Source organism: Penaeus japonicus, unplaced genomic scaffold (genome assembly GCF_977035675.1).
Source record: "Penaeus japonicus unplaced genomic scaffold, GWHDUDI00000001_assembly GWHDUDI00000035, whole genome shotgun sequence".
Lineage (NCBI taxonomy): Eukaryota > Metazoa > Arthropoda > Malacostraca > Decapoda > Penaeidae > Penaeus > Penaeus japonicus.
In genome coordinates, this window is record NW_028234437.1 from 19,999,946 (window position 1) to 20,004,945 (window position 5,000).

The following is a 5,000-nucleotide window of genomic DNA, read 5'->3' on the forward strand; positions in this document are numbered from 1 at the left end:
TTCTCTGTATACTTATTTGGAGTGATATCTTTCAGATTTGCCATTGTTATTACTTCATCAGGATAATTTTGTGTCCTTGTTTTAAAGCCTGGAATACTAATATATTGCTTCTGATTTTCTGCCACAGTTGGTGCCGTACTTAACAACAGACTTTGTTATCGAGGGATGGCTGTCGAAAACAGGTCCAAGCGAGAGGGATGCTTACAGAAAGAGATGGTTTATCCTGGATGACCGCAAATTGATGTACCATGAAGGGCCAATGGTAAGTTTCTTTTATTGGTGAACTTTTTGTCTTTGCAACTCTCTGCCTCTGTGTCTGTCTCAGTTCCTTTTGCTATCTCTCTATCCATTTCTTTGTCTGTGTGTGTGTCTGTCTCTCTCTTTTACACTATCTATCTCTTTGTCTTTCTATCTCTGTGTTTCTCTTGTCTCACTGTCACACTCTCTCGCTCTCACTCTCCCTCACTCACTATTTCTTGAACCAAAACCCCTTAGAATTAAGCCAGGAGGTTGCCCACATCTAATTTGACATCCAGTGTGCTGACAGGATTGAGCAAAAGGAAACTCCAACTTACTGGCATGGCACCTATGGGAGTGTCAATAGGTGCAAGTGGTGCATTGAAAATTAATTCACCTCCATACATATAAGCAGCTCTTAGTCAATTCTTTATAATAAACTTAAAATTTTACATATGACTAAGTTAAATCTTGTCAAATCTAGCTCATTTGACTCAAAAATGACACAAAGCAATCTTTCACTTTGTTGTTGTGATTAACAAAAATGGTTTTTATTTTGAAGGACGCCTATCCCAGAGGAGAAATCTTCCTGGGCCACAAGGACGACAACTACAGTATTAAAGAAGGTGCTCCCAGAGGGTGTAAAGACCAAGACTTCTCCTTCTCCCTGACCACCCCAGAACGGACGTATGTTATGTCCGCACCCACGTCGGACGAGAGAGCGAGATGGATACAGGCAATAAACGCAGTCCTGGAGCGAGTGCTTAGACCTCAAGACAACCAGAGTAAGATGGCCATTTCAGAGAATAGGAAGTCTGCACGCAACTCACGGCATTCGTGGTTGAGCTTTTTGTAGGACTAGCACCGGCAACTCTGTAACCCAAACATAACCCTAGTTACATTTTAGATATTGAGTTGTAGCAAGAAAATGGAAATGGGCAGTACCGACAAAATATGGCTTACTCATTTTAGCGTTTCCTGTATTCATTGGCTGTAATGGGGTCACCAATGAAGAAATTTTTACTTTTATATGTATGAATTCTTTCTGTGCTTATTACTGTTTTCAAGATTTATGCCAGTCAGTCTCAGTATGAGGATTGGCAATACTTTGCACAACTTGTACTTTTATAGGTACTGAGTATAAGTCACCGGTGAACTAAACATCAGTATATTGTTTGTTCAACAATGTGTATAGCATATTATTATATTTCATAGCCATGTGTATTTTAAAAAGGCCCAATTCATTGGGGAAGGGAATATGGATTTTATTGTAAGTGGTTTAAAATGATGAAGAAGAACTTAAAATGACATTTTTCCTTTCTCTAATACAAACGTATGCAAGTATTAAGGACAATTCCTACCATATCCATTTTCTTCTGCAATACATAAGTACTAACCAATCTTCCCTGGTCTTAAAAAATAAGCTTTTTGAAGTGATGATACCTACAATAATGAATGAAAAAAAAAATATTGATAGTTCAAGAAAAATCTGAATATTAAATGTGCATGGTTATTGTAGGCTTTATCATTCACCATAGATATGTGTACCACCTAAAAGCTTATTAATCTAACTGTTGCTGTTGACTTTTTTTTGTGTGCATTTGGAACTAAATAGCATGAATAGTTATAGTTTGGTGTTGGTGGAGGAATGAAGAAAAATTCCTAGAGGAGAACAAATGTGCATTATGTTTGCATTGTCTTTTGTATATATTGCATGAAAGGACCATGACATTGGCAATATAAATGTGTTTATTTTTATATTGTTCTGTAAGTTAAGTTATGTGGACAAAAGTAGCATGAATGTAGTTCAGTATTAAGTATTTTAATGTTTGTCCTTTGGATCTGGTAATAATGAATGCATGAAACTTTTTCTTCCTTTTTGGTATTTGATACTTGGGTATTAATGAAAAAACTAGATATACTTATGAAGGCAAGAACAAAAGCAAATACAAAAAAATATGACCAAAAAATCCAGATTGACAGAAAGATAATGAAAATAATCCATGAACAAATACATACATAAATTCATGTATGCACATACACACATGAAAACACATGAACACACACGAACACACTCCTAAGCAAACCCCTAAGCATACACACTCACATATGAATGCTCAATACAAATACATACACACCTCTGTCACGTTTCTCACTCATACTCACACACGAAATACATATACATTATGTGTGCACCTGTATACTTTGTACATAGTTTGTTCTGAAGTTATTTCCAGTATTTTCTTTTATGATTAATTTGTTTACATCATAATATCTAATGGAAAATTTAGTGATTTAACACAATTATTTTAGCTTTAGCTTCTAAATGCAAGATCATAGATTTTACATGAGCACTAATTCAGTCTTTTCCTCTAGGCTTATTTATGCTTTTAAAATATAGTAAGGGATGTTATTTACTTAGAGAAAGGCTAGGTAAGGAAAGGTATTGCATATTGTGACATGGAAAGTCTGTAAACGAGAAAGTAGTTACACAAATACTTTAAACGCACTTATACGAAATTTATGCTTCATATTGACAGAAAGATATCGCTTCTTGCTTCTTGCTTCACAAATGAAAGAATATATTTAACATCATCTTTTTTTTAGATTGGTATTGATTGTATCAAATCCTACAAAGTGATCGATGAAAACATACATTATCTACATTGGGATTTTGTTGGAGACAATAACAGCACACATGAAATAATTGCTACAGTGATGATTTGATTTGATTTTTCTTTTTGTAGTTAATTGAGTTACAAATTATATATCTAAGTCCTTTGAACCAATTAAATTTCAGTTATGCGAGCGAGCGGGCAAAGGAGAAAGCATGTTAATAATTGGCTGGTAAACAGGATCCTACACTAAATTGCAGCATGAGCTCTAGGCCAAGCGTTCAGCGGAAATGGGCAATCGAGGAAAATACGAGGAAAAGAAATCTGTTGCTATGGATTGTAGGATAATGAAAATTGCGTTTCTTTTCTTTTTCGTTACCTCTCTCTCTCTCTCTCTCTTTTTCTTTCTCTACATAAGTTGTAGTTCAGAGGTGTTATTGTAATGATTACTTCTTTTTTTTCTTACTCTGTGTTTTTCATTCCTTCTTTTTGATCCAGTTTGGCAGAAATCCACAGTGCTTATCATGATTCAACAAGTAGTTCATATTTGGTTTTGACTGTTTTGAAATAGCATGCTGTCTGCACAGTGCTTTAGTTTTTTCTTTTGACTTGATTATTATTACCTTTATTATTATTATTATTATTATCATTATTATTATCATCATCATCATTGTTATTAGGTTAGGTCTTTTTTTTTTAGTAATTTAATGAGTTTGTCTGAGAGGCTGAGAATAAAAAGGTCCACTATCAAATTAGTTGATAATATAGAAAAAAAAATCCTTAAGCCTAAATTGCACACACTTTCATTACAATGTCGTAAACCATAGATGCTGGGAACATGCACTATCCGTTTTTTATTTTATTTTTATTTATATATTTATTTTTTTTATACATATATGGTCCCACAAGCACCTAGTCAACAAGGAGTCTATTGATAGGCCTACCTGACTGCACCTGTTTACCCCAAATTCCTTGAATTTTTGTGATTTAAAAAAGTTGTTACTATTGTTACTAATATAATTATTACTTTCATTGTTATAATTGTTATGATAATCCTAAGAACAAAGATAATAGTGATAAAGATATAACCTTTAAAAAAAAATAATTTTCAAGGAGTGAGGTAAACAAATGAGGTTAGGAAGGTGTAGGAAGGTGTAGGAAGGCTAAATCCTTGTGGAGCCATTTACGTTTAAAGAAAATTATGAAACAGAACCACTGGATGGTTTTATGTATACAGGCACTACCAGCATCAATAAGTAGTTTATTTATCGTTTTTTAAATTTTGATTTTCCAAACTCTCTACCCTGCATTTCCTTGAATTTTTTTTTTTGCCTATTGTAATCTGGATTAGTACTAAATGTACAAAATAGAATGCAAGAAGACCTAAATACCTCTTTAGAATACTAGAGATGTTTACAGAACCACCTGAAATTATGAGATTAGATTAGATGAGATTATGGAGAACACTTTAGAGAGAATATATATGTTTTATATTTTGTTAGACTTAGATACCAGTGATGTTTTGTTTCATCCGTATTCAGTATGGTTCACATGATTGTTGTTCACGTGATGTGTGGAAGAGCAGTATGATTTCTAGTATTGATGGTAGATAATGATTATTTGTTTCATTATTATGAATGCACCCATTCTTATTTTTCTCAAGTACAGCTGACAGCAACAGCTGGAAAATGTGCAATTGCCTGATCTTGCATTCACACATAACATTATTACACTCTAGATATTACAGATCCTGATAATATCTTTTCGAAGAGTATTTATTATTGTTTTATTTCCATGCCTGTTATTCAAAATACTCTTTTGAAGAGTAGATCTGATATTTGTAAATATTCTTTTTGTTTACGACCCTTTTTTTTGTTTTTGTTTTTTGCTTCCTTGATTGTCCTATTGTAGATACTTAAGTAAACTCTCTGTTTGAAGCTGTATTAATGGAAAAGCTATACCATATTTTATTTTGGTAATGTTTCAATAAAGAATGAATTGCTTCCAATTTTGTCTTATAATCTGAACAAAAAGGTTTTTAAGAAATGCCATAAACCTTACCGCATACACACACACACATTCACATTCACATTCACATTCACACATTCACATATATATACATGAATAAATGCATACACACAGACACAT

At 33.3% G+C, this 5,000-nt stretch overlaps 1 protein-coding gene across 3 annotated transcripts in view; it reads left to right on the forward strand.

Moving 5' to 3' along the window:
- The window catches only part of LOC122252924 (arf-GAP with dual PH domain-containing protein 1), an 18,609-nt gene that overhangs the window by 8,995 nt on the left and 4,614 nt on the right, over positions 1–5,000 (forward strand). Inside the window, exons 6-8 of one of the 3 annotated variants that reach the window (XM_043015624.2) lie at positions 128–262; positions 800–1,022; positions 3,038–4,860. In XM_043015624.2, the coding sequence (XP_042871558.1) occupies positions 128–262; positions 800–1,022; positions 3,038–3,105 (426 nt within the window). In that variant the 3' untranslated portion in view covers positions 3,106–4,860. Of the gene's footprint in view, positions 1–127; positions 263–799; positions 1,706–3,037; positions 4,861–5,000 lie in introns of those variants that run through there. The other 2 variants (XM_043015623.2, XM_043015625.2) reach the window with 2 other exon arrangements.